This window comes from Pongo pygmaeus, chromosome 3 (assembly GCF_028885625.2).
Source record: "Pongo pygmaeus isolate AG05252 chromosome 3, NHGRI_mPonPyg2-v2.0_pri, whole genome shotgun sequence".
In the NCBI taxonomy this organism is placed as follows: Eukaryota; Metazoa; Chordata; class Mammalia; order Primates; family Hominidae; genus Pongo; species Pongo pygmaeus.
In genome coordinates, this window is record NC_072376.2 from 127,746,334 (window position 1) to 127,763,922 (window position 17,589).

General features: G+C 33.4%; 1 protein-coding gene across 1 annotated transcript in view; it reads right to left on the bottom strand.

Moving 5' to 3' along the window:
• LOC129035136 (bifunctional heparan sulfate N-deacetylase/N-sulfotransferase 4) overlaps positions 1-17,589 on the bottom strand; it is a 291,019-nt gene that overhangs the window by 38,423 nt on the left and 235,007 nt on the right. Inside the window, exon 7 of the mRNA XM_054485287.2 lies at positions 5,794-5,976. Coding sequence (XP_054341262.1) covers positions 5,794-5,976 — 183 coding nt within the window. The remainder of the gene's footprint in view (positions 1-5,793; positions 5,977-17,589) is intronic.

Sequence of the window (17,589 nt, forward strand, 5' to 3'; positions counted from 1 at the left end):
TATTTAAGTAAGTTAATACTACTGGTATTTTCCCATGAGGTAGTCTCATAGTAAAATTGACCCCAAGAGAAGGTGGCATATTTACTTTGTAGCTCTATCATTTTTTTTTTCTTTTTTTTTTGAGATGGAGTCTCACTCCATCACCCAGACTGGAGTGCAGTGGCGCGATCTCGGCTCACTGCAACCTCTGCCTCCCGGATTAAAGTGATTCTCCTGCCTCAGCCTCCCAAGTAGGTGGGACTGCAGGCACACATCACCACGCTTGGCTAATTTTTGTATTTTTAGTAGAGACGGGATTTCACCATATTGGCCAGGCTAGTCTCAAACTCCTGACTTTGTGATCTGCTTGCCTCGGCCTCCTAAAGTGCTGGGATTACAGGAGTGAGCCACTGCGACCGACCAGCTCTATCTTTAAACTAATGACTGTGTACTTTTGAACGTCGTCCGTTATGTTATTATTTGTGTTTTAATGAATATCCCGGCAGGGAAAAGAAAGCCAACTCAATAAAATGAACTGTATTTTTGAACTCTTATGAATCAGTTGTTCTAATATAGTATTATTCACTCATATGACATTGAACTTATCAAATGTTTCTGTAAGGCACAAACAAAACATTCAGTTTCCTTTTTCATTATTATACTTGGATTAAACGCTCAAATATATTTTATGATGATTTTACTTTAGAAAGTATTGCCACTTTATTTTATTTTTAAGGGAGCTATCTGCAAGTAATTTTTTTTATGAGTGAACCTCAATAAGTGGTTTGTGTGGGGAATTTGACCCTTGACAAGAGCATGTTTGCAGTTGATTAACAGGGAAAACAATCCAAGACTTAAGTCATCATTTTTGGATGTCAGAATGTCTGACAGCCTCATATAATCAAAATGTTGCTTCAGTGTAAATTAAAGAATCAAAATCATGAGAAATTATTGCCATCTTTGGTGGAGGAGATATTCCTGAAAGGTATATAACATACTATTGCTAAGTTAGGAAGAGAAAGATAACATGGCAAAATATAAATTTAAATTTTGATTAGGAAAAATATTTAAGATAATAATGAAATCTGTCCTCTCTCATCTGTGATGTGATCAAAACTATACTGACTTAATTTCACTGAAAAGACTAAAAGATGAATGAATTAAAGTGAAAAGTGCTATTACAGAACTCCTATTTCCCCAGCAATGGGGGTAATCTGTCACAGATCACTGTTTCATTATTCTCAGTCTCACTCACTCCTACTTTGAAGGTCTTGCTTTTCACAACCATGAAGCTCTTCTGGGCTTCACCCTCTCATAGGTAGATTATTTTCCTATCTTCAGCACCTCCCTATTCTTACCTGTCCTGAGAAAAGGCTTCTGGTGTACTCTTCATTGACCAACACTTTTTTAAGTCACTTCACTCTCAACTTCAGAGCCTATAGCTTGTTGTTCCTAATTGCCTATCAAATTCAAATTACACTGGCAGCCTTCAAAGCTTCCCCCACTGACTTGTATCTGCTTCTATAGGTTACTTACCATTACATCACTATTTACTATCTGAGAAACAGATGTGCCACTTTTCTTGTTCTTTGTACACACAGCCCTCTGCTTTTGGTTATTCTTTAATGATATTTTGAAGACAGTGGCTATTGTACTATGCTAGGTTCCAGGGCGCAAATATGAACCAATGAAGTTTCATTCTTTAAGGTTTGCGGGAACCAGTATATGACAGGCATAAGTGTCTGCAATTCTGTGTGGTAAGTGCAGTAATATAATATAAATAAGCTGTAGGGTGATAAAAAGGGAAATAAATATGAAGACAAATTTGTAACACTATTTTGTTCACATAACAAGCAGTTATTGTGGCTTATAAGTTCCATGAAGGCAAGAACTTTCTTTTGATTATGTAAGTACTTCAAAAGCATAGGTTGAATAAATTCACACTGAACATACTGTCAGATCCTTCTAAAGTACGGAGTTACCCCTGAAATTTCATTTGACATAGAGAGTTGATGATAATAGTATATTTGCTTTTTTAATTGTAAAGCCACCATCTTGTGGTTGAAATCACCCTTGAGGAGGAGTAAGAAAACCTAGGGCTTTAGTCCTGACTTGTTCCTAATAAGCCATGTGACTTAGAACAAGGCATTTCACTTCACTGAGTGTCATCCACATTCTCCCTACAATGAATAGGTTGAGCTAGATGTCCCTAATTTCTTATTCTGCTCTTACAATCTTTAATTCTCTGTGTCAGCATTCCTTCATTCCTTCAACAGACACATACTAATAGAACCTACAGTGTGTGTGCCACTAGATCTTAAGATTTGTTTATGTCACAGCTATTCAAATTTCATCATTTCTAAACTGGGGCTGGATGTCTTGACAGCTAGAATCAGCAAAGGGATTAACCACCTAAGGTTAGTGCTCCGTGACTTATTTTCCCACTTCTTTAACCCTGGAGACATTGGCATGGAGAGAGAAATTTCAGCTCTTTGAGCATTCTCCTGGTCACACAGAAAAGCAGGAATCCACATCATGTTTGGCATGTTTGTTGATAGTGAGACTCTGGAGTGACTGAGTAAAGACTGGAACTGAGCTAACCTGACAGTTTGAGAGCTTAAAAGCATCGATTAGTTCATGTGTAAGAATCTGACCTTCTAACTTCCTCCATATTGTGGTTTTGGTTCCTATAATGAGAATTATAAAAAGAAAAAAAAAGCAAAAAAAAAAAAAAAAAAAGAAAGAAAAGAAACCCTATTCTTTTACACTGTGTAGTGATTATTCTACCAAAATAATAAAGGACATTAATTAATATACACCAGTGAGTACAATTTTAAGAGTCTTACACACTAAGGACTGAACTGACAAGGATACAGTCTGGGGATTGCATTTCGTATGTGTCCTCAGTACACATTCCCGTGTTAATCACCTTTGAAAGAATCAACTTCCAGTGAGAGATGAGCACAAATGCATTTTGTGCTGTACTTATCAGGCTACCCATTGACAGATATTCATACTGCAGTTTTTAATTAGGTGACAAAGCAGCTTCACATACATGGTAGTTGGTGCTAATGAAACTTTACATGAGGAACCAAAGGAAATTAAATAGATGTGAATATTATCATTTTTCACTTTTTCTTTTATTTGTGGTAACAAGAATGTGTGAATTGAAAATCTAAAGAAAAATAATAGTTGACTTTGTTTTAAACATGAAATATACTGAATAAGAAGTCACACTGGTAAATACAAAAAAATACTTTAATATTTTATTTTGACACTTTGTAACAATAACAGAAACACACCATGTATATCTATTCTAACTCTCTAGCATTGTGATGAATGGGCCATAAAAAACCTACCAATTAGTGCTGGTTTTTTAAATAAAACTAAGTTCATATTTTATAGAGAAAAGGGTGACAATGCTTACCATTTTAAAATGTGTTATTATAGATATGAATATGAAAAGAAGAGATAACCACTAGGGAAGTGAACTCAGTATTATGCACTTTATTGTTACTTCACAACTTGAAGATTTGTGGACATGATGTGTTTGGCAAAGTTCATCAGATTTGCTGCAGTAAGTCAACTGTTCTCAAAATCTCATGTATCTGAATAATTCTCTCTTTAACTTAACTATTCTATTTTCTATTCCTTGTTTTTCTTCTTAAATATATTTGAGAATATATGATATTTACTTAACAAAAATGTTTGCAACTTTAAAATTTCAGTGAAAAGTAACCATATAAATAATATCATTTACATAATAGCAAAGGGAGTCTTTCAGTAGGAAAACATTTACTCATTTAAGTACTCTTACAGAAAACTATATTTTGATAATGTATATGAAAAATCCTAAACTTATATAAACAACAGCAATGATGAAAATTTGTAAACTCTGTTATCTTTTCTGAGTTATTCTCTCTCTTATTATGAACTTCCTAGGAACTTACCCCTATGATATTATGCAAAATTAAGATTATCAGCACTTGCAAATTATATATATATATATCTCTTATGTCTTCCAAGAATGATATAATTTCTTAAAGAATAATCCCATATTTTAATTTCTAATTTCCATTTATACCCCTAATCCACCAGCACCGTATTCTGTATTTAACAAACATTCAATCAATATGTAGAATCATCATGTTGCCCAAATCATACTGGAGCTGGCATATCTTTGATTATATTTATTTTTTAAGAAAAGTGTCACTGATAGCCAAACATATTAATAAATACAATTCTTTATCTTAAAAAGTTCAAATAATATCAAGAAATTTAGTTCATCATTAAAAAAAATTTTTCCTTTTTTCTACAAATAGAGGAAGAGTAGAACTGGAGGACATTGAAGGATTCTTTCTAAGTAAGCTGTCTAAAATCTTTGTTAATTTGTCTGATTTTTATTACTACTGTGCCATAAATATTATAGATATATTTTATATAAACATTTGTGACAAAAGAATTGATTTACCATCAATAATTTATCAATTTTATAAAAGTATGTGAGATCTTTTGAATAACCACCATTTGTGGGACACATGCTTTGTCTTTATACAATTGTATTTTGTGTGTTGATATATGCTCATAATACTTATGCTTCTATGTATTTACCTGTCTTTCTAAATTACGTATCAAATGGTAGATGGTCAAGTAACTTATTGGAATGGTAAATAGAATGTGTAGTTCAATGTAAACACAAATGGTAAAAAGCTGCTTAATAAATCATCAGAATATAATATGACATATTATAGCAGTCAGTTTTAAAACACATTTTTGAAACGTATGATAGTGAATAATGAGAAATCTCTCCACTGGCTTTGAGAAAAAATTTATTTTGTTCTTTGCATGCCCTAGACCATCTAGCCTTACCTTACACATAACAGATGGACAATGAGCATGTGTTGGATGTATTTCTGACAATGTAGACAGAGAGTGGCATGTAATATAATTTATGGAATAAAGAGAAACAAAAAGTCTTGACCAGAGGGAGAGAGGATGACAAAAAGTCTGTTTCACAGTAATTTCTCATTAATGGTGATGCTACTTTCTCAGCCGACTGCTTGGCAGGGGACTATCTGATCTGCTCTCTGCAGCCAGCCTATTGATTTTGTGGGTCGATGTAATCTGATGCATAAAGAGGCAAGAAAATGGGAGGCAACATTTTCCTAGACAACTGCCAAGAAGCAGATAGTTTACATTTGATGCATCCAGGCTAAGTGGCCCCACATGAAGTTGAATTATTAGTAAAGCAATCCTAACACTGACAATTTTCTTTTTCAGTAGGTCTAATGTTAGTGAAAGATCTGTTAGATTTAAAGAAAAGTGAAGATATGCTTGAGAGATTAACTCTATATGGATACAAGGTAAAAATTGCTTTTTCTTTCTTATATACACAATGTTGTACATATACATATCAAAGTCTAATTATAAGTCTTAGATTCCAGTGGCTTTAGGTTTTTATTTCTCTAGATATCTACTATCTAACAATTTTACTGCTAGTTAGTGCTCACACTGCATGCAAGTTAAAATGATTAGCTTGGAGAAGACACCAACAATAAAACAACATCTTCAAAGCAAAAATGTTAAACCAACCAAGCAACCAACCAAACAAAACCCAGAAAAGCAAGCGAAAAATGCAAACAATTCATAAAATAAGCAAAAATTGTTGAGGAAGAGGATAAAAGTATTGTATAAAAGAGGATTTTGTGTTAAATTCCAGTTTTAATATGTCCAGCAGAGTGCCTAACACAAATTATACACTCACAAATTGCTAGTTTCTTTCCTTCTACCCCAGGAGAGAATGTTAAACATTACCTGCCATAGAGGGTCTTTCTGCTCAGGGAAGAGCTCAAAATACTTGTGGGCCAGTTGCACTGGAGGCAGAGTTTGCAATTTCAGGTTGGTCCAGCTCTGCACAAAGTCAGCCAAGTTCACAAAGGTATATAACCCTAGGCGGTCATTTCCATAGTTTGATAAATGGGTCATGAAAATGCTGATCTGAAAGATAAATAAAAATGACCACAAAAATATCATATGCTTAAGCTCAAAAGTAGCAGTACAAGCCCCAGGCAGCACCTCACCTCACCTTGGAATTTCACAAGAAGTACAATCATCTTTTTAAGTGGAAAGCCACACATTTAATTTTAATCTCAAAATAACACTTAAACTCACTTTTAAAATTGAAATTGAAATTGAAATTGAGAGTGCCATTTCCTCACTGTTCTTCAAAAGTATAGTGTTACTTTGCATATCAGTTTTGCTTATTGTGGAGCCAATACCATCAAACTTCAATCTAGTAACTTTCAGACTAGTGAAGAACCAATATTAGACCAGTTCTAAAATTAAACAATTTTTCCAGAACTTTTCTGGTGTAGATATGTGTACAGGTTGAAATAGAATGAGATTCAAGAAAACGTGTTTCTTTGTGGTCTAATTAAATGAATTTTATTTCAGTAGAGACTGTAAATGTTTGCACAGAAACTGATTGCATTTAGCCAGAAACTTTTCCCCACTCATTAATCCTTTTACAACTTTTCATACCCCAATATTAACTCTAAAAATATCATGGCATTTCAGTGTTGTTCTTTTGTGTATCATAGACAAAGAAAAAGTGAAATTAGATTAATTGGTATGGAAAGAGCAAGCAAAAATTCAAACGTTATTACAAACATAATCTAATATTTAGTTCATTAGGCATTGCAGCAGGGATTTTAAAAAATACTAAATAAAAGAGAAATTGCAAAATTCTGATTTAAATTGCAGAGATTGTTTACGCAACTCATAAAAAGAGACTTCATTACTTTGTGACAAGTATAATTTTGTACTTGTTTCTCAATTTCATATTTTCAAATTTAATTGTCTTAAAAATTCATTTTACTATTTACTGTATTGATCTGTATTGTAAATGTTTTATAACAACCCAAATATTATAATGAAATAGTTTATTAACTTTATTAGAAATATAAGGCTAATATAAGGTTATAAATAATAATATTAGAACAAATGTAACATCTGAAGCTAAACAGAAAAATAATATAGAAGAAAAGTCAAGTGTCTCATGGCTAATATTTGTACGGAAACCTGCTGACACTTTTTTAAGAGTTTATGTTTCTTGGTGTGGTTATTTGGAAATAAAATGGGTTTGCAGAACTATTCCAGTGTTAATTTTATTGACACCTGGTTAGCTATTAGCCATGCAATAAAGACTCTATGCAGACCTTCCGTTCCCATGATCTAATATGTCACTGGATAACTATAAATGCCTAAAGAGGAGGCCTTTTATCTTAAAAAATAATAGAAGCATTTTCTTGTACCAGAATTTAGAAAATCTACTCTGGCAAGGCACTGTAAGTTAAAACCCCACTATAGGTTAAAAACACCTAAACGTTAGTTGATAAAATGGTTTTACTTGAGATTCATATGGAATCATTTAAACAAACACAGGCATAATGTCACTGGTCAATGTTACACTGGCCAATCTGATAGATATCAGTTCGTTGTTTGAATGCCCTTTTTATTGTGGAAAAGACATTCTCTATTATGTGTCATACTAGAATACTGAAAAAAATATCTGAAGAAAACCTATTAAAATGATCCAAGTCACACCTCATCATGGTTGAAGGTAGAGAAGAGAATGTGGCTTTAATGTTTCTAACTTACATAAAATCTTACCTAAAATTCATACAGTGTTTGCTTACTATGTACTAAGCAGGATTCTAAGCCCTTTACATATATGAAATAATTAAATCCTCTCAATGCTGTTACAGATAACTACTGTTAATGTCCCCTTTTACAGATGAAAAAAAATGAAGCACAGAGCAGTTAAGTAACTTGTTCAAGTTCTACATCTAGTCAGTGGCAGAGCAGGAATTTAAACCCAGGCAGCCAGATTCCCAATTCTGACATATAATATAACTGAAACCTTTGCCAAAACATATATATACATTGAGTTTGACATCCATCATTTTTTTTCCTTTTGCCCTTTTCAACAACAACAAAAAAGCAAGACAAATAACATATTTTTATAGAAGGTAGTAGAAAACTATGTAAGTATTATCCTGGCAGCTGAAAGTTTTTATTTTTCTTTTTAAATTGGAATGAAAAAAGAAAAAAATATTTTGGAAACCTTAAATGAAAGCTTTCAAGACTTCAAGACAATGAATTATAGCATCTGAGAAGAATATTACTAATAGACTGCAAATTTATCTTTGAAGACAATATCACTCTTACCATATTTCGAGTCCATTTTTTATCCTTGGAGTATATTCAAATCTTTTATTCGAAACATCAAAAAAGACTATAGATATTTTAAAAATATTATTTATTTGATTTACCTAGGTAGAAATTTAAGTTAAACCCCTTAATTTTAAGTTAAACCACTTAATCTCTTTAAAGTTAAACCTCTAAATATTAGTTGACAATGATTTTAATTGAGATTCATATGGAATCTCAAGTAAAATTTAAATCATTTAAAAATTTTAAATGATTCCATATGAAGCTCAAGTAAATTCATTATATCAACTAATATTTAGGGGTTTAACTTAAATTTCTACCTAGATAAATTATATAAACATAACACTGTCCAATGTCCCAATCTCTCACTCTTGAATTCTTTTATCTCAAATAGAAAGTTCCCTCTTGGAAGGACTTAGTTACAGAGTTTCTGTAACATAGCATGGTATTAGTAGTTGATGATCATATAATTGCAATTGTTGTCATAAGAACTTCTTTATAATCACCACAAAATAATATGCATTCAATCCCAATAAGTATGAATTTATCTCATGTCACTACTGTAATTAAGAAATAAGACGGTGTAAATAGCATGCTTCAGGTTAATTATGGTTTCCCAGGACTGAAAATAGTATGAAAAACCAGGCTGCAGGCTAAATGCCTGAAGAAAGATAATAATGTCCTAGAAATCCACCACCTGCTCTCTTAGCATTGTTATTTTAAGATGGAATTGTAAGGCACCTGTGAGAGTCTAAAGTCTGACAAAATTGTAAATAAGAATATTACTTTGAGAGTATCGTAAAGAGTATTTTTATATCATAAGCAGATGTATATTATCATTTTATAAGGGTATTAATATAGGCTTTTAAAAGATTTTTGCAGCAGAGTGGTTCTAAGTCATTTTTCCAGAACATTCTTAGGAGGATAAGCTTTGTTTGATGAAAAAAAAAAGTGTAAAACTGAATGCAGGGCAAATGGAAAATCTGTTTTTGGAAGAAAGCAGAGTCTGGAGATATGTGGTTCTAAGCTGAGGCATGCTGCTGCATTTAAATTTTCCTTTACTGAGAATAAAAACAAGCACCCTGTCCATACTGGTTGCAATCACTGTTGTATGGGGCAACATGTGCACATGCCTTACTGGTTAGAAACAAATTGGTGCTGGTATATGGTCAATTGGTTGCACTTTAAGAAAAACAATTCTGCAAGCACAGCTTAACTGTGCATATCTGGCTCGCTAAAATCACCTATTGTGCAGACACAGCATTTTAGTTTTAGCATTTCTGGGCAAATGGCTTCTTTAAACAAACAAAATAAAACCTATTTCAGGGAGTATAGGTGTATAAGACAAATTAAAAATGGATGTTGTTGAGGCATAAATAAGAGAATTCAAAAGATATGTGGTATGAGATAGTAGCAAGTAATTTTTCACAGACTTATGTTGCTACTATTTTTTACTGTTTATCTTGTTTTTTTTGTATATTTATTTTGATTATTATTTTCTTATTGCATACTAAAAATAATCTTTCTCAGTAGTGTACTCCCAAAAGTATCATCTGGGGAAAGTATGACAGTACTCCATGGATAAAAATGGTTTATATATACAACCCACTGAACCTTGAAATATTGCAGCTCAGAGATATGCATTGATTCAAACAAGCAGAGCTTTATCTTTCATATGAAAAGGACAGGAAAGGACATCTTGTTCAATTGATGAATTGAAGAATAAGATGTTCAGTAAGTGCTAATTTCAGTAGGCCAATTGCAGCAGGCCTTCCAAGAGGGCACCAAGGTCTGGGTGCCATTGCTGCCGTCATCAAGCACTCTGGGCTGCCTTTATCTTGTTGTTGGCACTTCTACCTATGTTTCTCCCTCAACTCTCAAGGCTCTCAACTTCATTATAACCAAACATAAAACAAGTCTAAACTTTCTTATCTACTGTAAAAATATACAAGCAAGCTTATGGGCCTATTCATAGTCTGTTCATTAGAAACATAAGCAGTTTTTCATTAACCTGATTGTCAGATACAATACATATACTCAAAATATGGGAAGACATTATCTATGGAATAAATCTGTTTAATGATGTATCTAAAGTTCAAGGAAAAAGGAAGCTTTATGTATCAAAATGTATAAATCTTGATAATAGGGAATTGAGTAAATATAATTGAACTTTATGGATAATCCTTAACTGTGGGTAAACACTGTCATAGTGACAAATGGAATGGTGGTAAATAAAATAGGCAACTGGTTATCCCCCTGAGTATTTAGTTGCAAATTATACAATTAATTGTTTTTTGTACCATTTTGTTTTTGTCTTATGAAGCTACTAATATCCAAAATACAAGAAGAGAAGAAAAAAGGGAAGAACAAAATAAAACTGAGAGACCTTACTTCATCCACAAAACGAAGCATTACTCCCAGGTTGAGTCAGAATATTTTCACTACCAAGACCAGAATAGTTTCCTTGCTTTTCCTACTTGTATGACAAATAGAATGGTATTGTAAACTGTATGATCATGAATATCAGTAGCAAGAATATATTATACAGCATTTTTAAATTGAAATTAAAAATCATTTTTAGAGCATACATTTTTAGTTAAAGTACACATTGAATATTTGGGTATTTAGTCCTGTGCCTTACAGTGCCTTTAAAAGTCAAATCATGTACAGAATAGTCAGATATTTGGTTCCTAGGAAAAAAATGCACAATCACAAACACAGGATGAAACAATGGCTTTGCAGAGCAAGAAGAGAGGCACCCTGTTTTAGGGCAGCTTGCTTTGTGCTCATGCTGCAGCACAGTATTTTTCAAGATAGGCATTAAATATTAGCAGTCAGTTTCCATTTTTGCCTCTGTGGCTCTGACAGCATGCCCCTTTTCAGAATAGTTCATTGTGTTTAAAAATATGTCCATTAGCTTGTTAAATTATTGATTATGCTTTTAGTTCTCATAAAACGTGAAGATAGACGGAATATAGGGAAATACATCCCTGATGGCTCATCTGATGGGCTTTGGCATTGTACTCACATTTTTCTTATAAAAGGTAATTTTTTGTCTTTATTTTATTCTAAAAATAGTCTGGAACCACACAAGGGATATTAAGAGTCAGACTAGGCTTAACATTACTAATATGAGTGCCAATAACACTTCTTGATTTAAACACGCATAACTATTGATAATAATTGTAGGCAACCCAGTCTTAGGTAACTCTTCAGGCCTGGGCAACTAATAACTTGGTAAATGTCAACATCTATGTTCTTACATATCAAAAGTAAGGAAAGTTTGTCCAAACCTAATATAACTATATTAATCATTTGCTCAATCTAAAAATGGTTCTCAGCTTGGAGTCTACTAGTTAGATACATCATTTTGTTTTTTTTAAAAATGAAACATTCCAATGAATCATTGATTAATGATGATCTTAATATATTATGTTGTTGAATGTTAATGTTAATTTACTTACATAACTTTATACAGTGGTTTTATGTGCACTTTTATTGTGTTCCTAGGAACTAAGAAACTATCTTATTTATGAGAAAAGGAAATGAGGATCAAGGGTTTCAGGTGACCTGTCTGAGGTTATATAGGGAATTCTAGCAAATCCAGCATTCAAAGTAGTTAACAAGCAGATTGCATGCTTAATGATTTAAGAGAGTAGTTCCTATATTAATTGTTATTAACACACACACACACACACTCACACACACACGTGCGCACGTTCACGTGCACGCGCAAGGCTGGGCATAGGAATTCAGAATCAGTATTCTTTCTTATTCCATGGTTCTCCCAGAACTTTGGAGACAAATTCATCAAACTTCCGTCTATTTTCTGCTTCATCTTCTTCTACTATTTTATTTACCTGGTAAATTTTGTTTATAACAACCCTATATTGCAACTAATGATATTTCTTCATAAGCTTTTCCTAGAATGGATTAAATCTAAAATATCACTTATATATTTTTACTTTTTTGGAAATGAAAATAAAATTTGATATTTCAATATGTATATCCATGCACACACACGCATTTCAGCTGATTACCGACTCTAGACACTTCAAGATAATAAGTACTGAAGAGAGAAATGATTGTTTCACTTGGAAAGATTTTAATTCTCTTGCAGCACTAAAAACAGATGCCAAGTTTTTTCACAATGGAACACAATAATAAATTTCCGCTAAGAAATGTGTTCTATAAATAAAAAGTAACTCTGATGTTCCAATTTCAAAGAGACACATTTTATTAATTTAGGTAGATGTTTCAAGATTTATTCCTCTAAGAACTACACTTAGAAGGAGAAATAGGCCGGGCGCAGTGGTTTACGCCTGTAATCCCAGCACTTTGGGAGGCTGGGAGGGCAGATCACCCAAGGTAAGGAGTTTGAGACCAGCCTGGCCAAATGTGTGAAACCCTGTCTCTACTATAAATACAAAAAGTAGCTGGGCCTGGTGACTGGAGCCTGTATTCCCAGCTACTCAGGAGGCTGAGGCAGAAGAATTGCTTGAACCCTGGAGGCAGAGTTTGCAGTGAGCTAAGATCATGCCACTGCATTCCAGCCAAAAAATGAGAAGAGAAAGAGGAGAGGAAAAAAAAATAAAGAAGGAAAGAAAATGGAAGAAATAAAGAAAGAAAGGAAGAAGAGAAAGAAAGAGATAAAAGAAAGGAAAAAGGAAAGGAGAAAAAGAAGCAAAGAAAAGCTCCAGAATCAAACACAACTCACCATGTGTAGGTCAGATGAGTAGTAAAAAGGTTAGGCTACTAAAAGTTGTTTAGTTCATGTCTTTAAATATCCACTTACAATAAACTTCAGTTATTGATCTTTCCACTCAGGCTACTTCCCTAAGCACAGGAGCTCTATTGCTCCATGTGACTTTCAATGCGGTTTCATATAAGATGTGCATCACCACAAGCATTTATAATTAATCACTATTCCTAGTTGATGTTTTAACATCCCACACCCTTGACTGTTAAAAGGAAATTTTTTTTGGGTGTGTGAAAATCTAAGTTTTTGGTTATTAATTTGGAGCAGACTTCATGAAGAAAATAGTAGTAATTAAAGAGTTAACAAATAAAAAAGAATATCGAGTAAAATATCCCAGAAGTTTGTATTTAATAAGTCTGAAAATATAAAGAAAATCAGATTGCTATAATATTAATATTGTTTTGATTTGCACACAATGGAACAATACAAACATGAAATTTGGAATTAGAATGCCTACGCTTGAGAACTGGCTCTTCATTAGTGTATCAATTAACTTCTCTGAATCTCAGACATCTCTATGGCTAAATGAAAACAATAATTTAGTTTACAGGTTTGTTGTGATGCCCAAATGAGTCGAGGTATTTCAAAACATTTTGTAAAATGAAAAACATTGTATATTGTCACCATGGATGTTGAGTTAAAATAAACTTAGAATAATTAATATATCAAATATAACTTAACTTATTTTATTTATATCTAATAGATAATATCTTTTGTAAGCAAAGCCAGTGTTTCTTTGTTCCTCTGCTATCATCTGTATATACCAAGGCCTATGATAATATAATTTCTGGTTAAACCAGAAAATTTTGGATACATGTATACCAGAGTGAAAATGACTAACTTTGATACCTAATAAATGAAACTCTTTTGTAGTCTTTATGTTATTTTTAAGTTTTATTTTATTTTTAATTGATATATAATAATTGTATATATTTATGAAGTATAATGTGAAGTTTTGATACATCATTGTGGAATGATCAAATCAGGCTAATTAGCATATCCATTACCTCAAATATTTACCTTTCTTTGTGATGAGTACATTTAAAATCTTCTTTTAGCTATTTTGAAATATACAATACATTATTATTCACTATAGTCCCCAGGCTGTGCAATAGGACACTAAAACTTAATCCTAATAAATGCAAGTTTTATCCATCAGAATCACCTCTGACAGCTGCAGTTAAAAATCAATATAGGAAGAGATTGTTAAATGGAATCCTCTGTTTCATTTTCAAAAGTTCAATTAGTAGATTTGAGAAGCAGACATCACTCAGGGGTAGTATGATGAGGTGATGTCTTGTTTTCCCCTCTTCTACACACCTAAATCAAAGAGCACCCCCATCCCTCTTCCCCATTCCCTTGCCGTTCAGGCCACTCACTACCTGACATATTATGTATTTGTTTGGGTATTTACTGGCTATTCCCTCAGTCTCATGTTACATTTTAATCTCCTTGAATACAGGGACTCTGGTGCTGTTGTTTACTGCTGCATCTTCAATGCGTAGTAAAATACCTGGCACATAATAGGTATGCAAAAAATATTTATTGAATGAACAAATAAATCCTTGATAACATACACTTCTTTACCAGTAGAAAATATGGAGTAATTTAATTGCTTTCCAATTATTCCCCAAGGTCTGAAAACACAAGGAGAAAAACAAAACACTATCCTAAAACCCTGAAAACAGCTGGCATTTAACAGGATACAATGAATTGTTAAATTACATTTTTTATTTGTGTTTTCCATTTCCATTATCAGACTAAATGCAACTGAAGTTCCATTCTGCATCTGATTATTTACCAGTGTCCCAGTTTTTCAGTCATAATATTTGGTTAGTGCATTATTAACAAATCAGAACTGTTTTGATTCGGGACCGGCTAGAGTGTAAACACCGATCTTCCTGAATAGAGAAGTTGGGCAGTGACTTCGTCAAAGCAGCAGTAAATAGGGCAGCTGTTCTAACTGAGAACAGAAGCCTCCTGCTATATTTCAGTAAGCAGGAGCTTTACTCTCCATTTTTCTTGTATATTAATAAAGGCTTAGTCATTAAAAGGCAATGCATGCTCACAACCATATAGTTGTTGCATATATTTGTGTTTTGTTTTCTTTTGGTAGGCAAGTGAGAACTGGGATTTTAGATGTCATGGCAATTACATTTTAGAATACCCTGATTTTCAACAAAGATCTCCCAATTTTACATGATGGGAGACAACCAAAGCTGTTTTCCATCTGAGTTATTTACCATTACTCTTTTTAAGAGATTAAATCTCCCTTTCAACCATGTTGCAATGATGCCACATAAAAGTCACTGAAGTGCAAATTCATAACCCCAGGAATAATCATGGGCAGTTCAGCCATGGGGTGGAGAAAACATGTCCATTAGTAATCAGTGTAAGCTTCACTGACAGCCTCAAATAGAGTTCAACAGTTTTCAATGAAGAAAATAATGTCACATTTAGTTATTCAAGCAATCAACTAATTGAGAAACATTTATTAATGCTTAATAAGTGCCTGACAGTCTATTAGAAACTAGAGATATAATAGTAAATAAATTATCCATAGTTTTTGCCTAAAGATGCTTAGGGTCAAATGGGAATATAAAATAGAGAACAGCAGATTATGATACAATGTGAAATGGAAATTCTGTTCTATAATATCATACAGCTGCTTGGGGCAAGTCACTAATCTAAGACTTGCAGAAGTCTTCTTGAAAAAGAAACATGGGAACTAAGATCTGAAGGATGGGTAGAGAATCTTCACGTGAGACAATGGGTTGGAGTAGGAGCGGGGCTGAGATTATGTGTTAGACAGAAACGCATAGTGAAAAGCAATTGGTAACACAGTGCCTTCTAGAAACTAAAACTTATACAATGTGGTTCATGAAAGGAAAAGAAAGAGACCAGCTCATATAAATCTTTTAAACTGTTGAGGGCTTGGACTTTAATCCTAAGAGCAATAAGGAACCATTGAAGGATTTTGAGTAGGGAGGGATCATAGTCAGATACGCATTTTACAAATTCTTAGATCCTGAGCATCTTATTAAGAAGAGTGAAGACTGGAGGTGGGGAGTCATTTAGAAGGTTGCTGTAGGTGTATGATTGAGAGGTGATGACTACTTGAACAGTGACAATGGGAAAGGATAGAAATTAAATAGATTCAAAATATGTTAAGATATTGAATCTCTAGTGATCTGTGTTTGATTTGATGTCAGGGATGAAAAAAAAGGAAGGATCAAAGGTATACTCAGGTTTCTAGCTTAGGTGACTGGATAGATACTGGAGCAATTTCACCTAAATAGAGAACAATAAAGGGATGAATGAAACAAAAGACTGAGAGGAACAGAAACCTCAAAATAGTGACTATCAGGAACCACACAGCGAGCTAACAAGGGAGTGTAGAAGCATGCTGCGGCTGCTCTGAGGGTCCAGGTGAGCCCTTATAAATTTATACAGCCTCTAATCTGCATGCTCTTCTCCAGCAGTACACCAATGAGAAGGCAGTTATAGGTCTGGAGGGAGCAGACAGCTGAATTCTTCCAGCCTTGAGTATTTGCCAAATAAATAGAATGAAAGAGCAGTGGCATAAGAGACATGTTTGTGATGATTGGAAGATAGGAATTGAAATGATCTGCCAATGTGTTTTCTCTAAATTAGTAACAGTTTCAATCTTCTAAAATAGATTTTTATAATATTTTAAACAACTCACTTTATGGCTACATGTAAATCATACTAAAAATACGTTACATATTGAAGTGTACATTTTAAAGTTTCTACCAAAGTGCATTAGGAAGCATTGACAATTACTTAGACATTTTTTTTTTAATTCTACAGAACTCATATACTTTCTACTCCCTCAAATGTCAAGGGACTATTCTGATAAGTGACAACAGTGAAGAAAGGGGTATGCAGTGTGTTGTTTTAAAAGAAGAAAAAAGGATCAAAATTTTTTCACACGTTTACTCTCTTCCCTCTCCTACTAATTATTTAGAAGGATTTTTTTTTTCAGTTTTTAGTTGTCCTCTGGATCAAACTTAGCATTTCATGACAAAACACATGAATTGTGGGTCAGGGTGACACTAGGGAAAGTATCTTCACTGGAGTTATTTTGCAAACAAGAAGATTCCCCTCAAAGAAAGAAATCTCAAAAGAGTAAGAGGCTTTATGACATGTGGGCCTTAAGGGGGCAAAAGGAGTTGAATATACTTGTGCAATAGGATGTGGGTAGAAAACATCACTGCTATGATTCCTGAAGAACCACATAGGCCTCCCTGAGAAGTGCAGCATTTGAATGCCGGCCACACTGGACACACACTTAGTGAGGTGGTGTTAACTACTCAGTCAGTTATTTACAAATAGACTCAACATGTCCAGGGAACAAATTAGTGAGCTTGAAGAGAGGTAAAGAGAAACTTCGCAAACTAAAGTAAAAAGAGAAAAAAAATAATGAGGAAGAGAAATAAACATACAAGAACTGAGGGGCAATATCAAAAGTTGTAATATATCTGTAATGCCAGAATAGGAAAAAAGAGAGTGGAGCAGAAGAAAATTTAAAGTAATGACAGCTGAAATATTCTAAAATTAATGACATAAAGCATATCACAAGTCTAGGAAGCTCAGGG